The following is a 1,701-nucleotide window of genomic DNA, read 5'->3' on the forward strand; positions in this document are numbered from 1 at the left end:
CTTTTATTAGAGAGAAGCCAGCTCTGACACAGTGATAGACACATTCACAGCAGGTATCTCAATCAGAGAGACTGGGTTCATGCCTCTGGAGAAGTGGGATGAATTCAAGCACTTCAGCACAAACATGATTATCAGAGAGAGAATTCCCCAAGCATACAAGTTGTCTGAGATGAATGGGAAATCACTTGTGAACAGGGATGGGCAGCTTATTGATGCTGAAATAGTAAGAGCTGAATCAGTTTCCTCACTGCGTCTTGGAGGTCCTTGTTCCTCATGCTGTAGATGAGAGGATTCACTGCTGGAGGCATCACCGAGTACAGAAAAGCCACCACCAGATTCAGAGCTGGGGAGGAGAGGGAGGGGGGCTTCAGGTAGGCAAAGATGATAGTGCTGAGAAACAGAGAGACCACAGCCAGGTGAGGGAGGCACATGGAAAAGGCTTTGTGTCGTCCCTGCTCAGAGGGGATCCTCAACACAGCAGTAAAGATCTGCACGTAGGACAGCACAATGAAAATGAAACACCCAAAGCCTAAACAGACACTAAACACAATAAGCCCAACTTCCCTGAGGTAGGAGTCTGAGCAGGAGAGCTTGAGGATCTGGGGGATTTCACAGAAGAAGTGGTCCACTGTGTTGCCTTGGCAGAGTGGTATAGAAAATGTGTTCCCAGTGTGTAGCACAGCATTAAGAAAACCACTGGCCCAGGCAGCTGCTGCCATTTTGACACAAGCTCTGTTGCCCAAGATGGTCCCATAGTGCAGGGGTTTGCAGATGGCAACATAGCGGTCATAGGCCATGACAGTGAGGAGATAATACTCTGCTGAAATTAGGAAAAAGAAGAAAAATAGCTGGGCAGCACATCCTGAGTAGGAAATGGCCCTGGTGTCCCACAGGGAATTGGCCATGGATTTGGGGACAGTGGTGGAGATGGTGCCAAGGTCGAGGAGGGAGAGGCTGAGGAGGAAGAAGTACATGGGGGTGTGGAGGCAGTGGTCGCAGGCTACAGCTGTGATGATGAGGCCGTTGCCCAGGAGGGCAGCCAGGTAGATGCCCAGGCAGAGCGAGAAGTGCAAGAGCTGCAGCTCCCGCATGTCCGCAAACGCCAGGAGGAGGAACTCGTTGAGGGAGCTGCTGTTGGATATTTTGTTATCTCCGTGCATGGGGGACTGTGCAAGGAAGAAAAGACATTGAGAAGTTAGCAGAGAATTTTCAAGCATGAAACCCCCAAATGTTGCAGTTTTCTCTTTGAGCTGGAGGATGATCACTTTCATGTTCCCCTAGAAAGAAACCAGCCCCTGCTGAGAGCAGATGAATTCAGTTTCAAAGTGCACCTCTCCAAACTTCTCTCCCTTTCTCTGGGTACCAGAGGTAGGTCTCCACACTCTCCTTCTAGCCAAGCATACACAGGGCTCTTTTCAGATGCCCACATACAGCCTCCCACCACCATCTCCATACTCTCAGAATCTCTGCACCTTCCTCATGGGTCTCTCAGATATCACAGAGGTGCTATGAGACAGCAGTGCCTTTCCAGAGGGCAGGATACCACAGGGAAACGGTCAAAGCACCGTCAGGAGTGAAGATGTGTACTCCTTAAGGGAGAGTCAGCTCATTTCCCAGCCCCACGGACCGCATTTCCTGGAGTGCCACAGGTTAAAAGGGGGCTGAGGCAGCCTCATTCCCATGCAGACCCCTCTGTTCCAC

At 50.8% G+C, this 1,701-nt stretch overlaps 1 protein-coding gene across 1 annotated transcript; it reads right to left on the reverse strand.

Annotated features, from left to right (window-relative positions):
- Window positions 1–206: 206 nt before the first annotated feature.
- LOC112963940 (olfactory receptor 14C36-like) lies at window positions 207–1,139 on the reverse strand. Its single transcript, XM_026061457.1, has one exon. It carries the CDS (start codon window positions 1,089–1,091, stop codon window positions 207–209), a length of 885 nt encoding a protein of 294 aa, XP_025917242.1. The 5' UTR covers window positions 1,092–1,139.
- Window positions 1,140–1,701: the final 562 nt, after the last annotated feature.

This window comes from Apteryx rowi, unplaced genomic scaffold (genome assembly GCF_003343035.1).
Source record: "Apteryx rowi isolate R43461 unplaced genomic scaffold, aptRow1 scaffold_1804, whole genome shotgun sequence".
Lineage (NCBI taxonomy): Eukaryota > Metazoa > Chordata > Aves > Apterygiformes > Apterygidae > Apteryx > Apteryx rowi.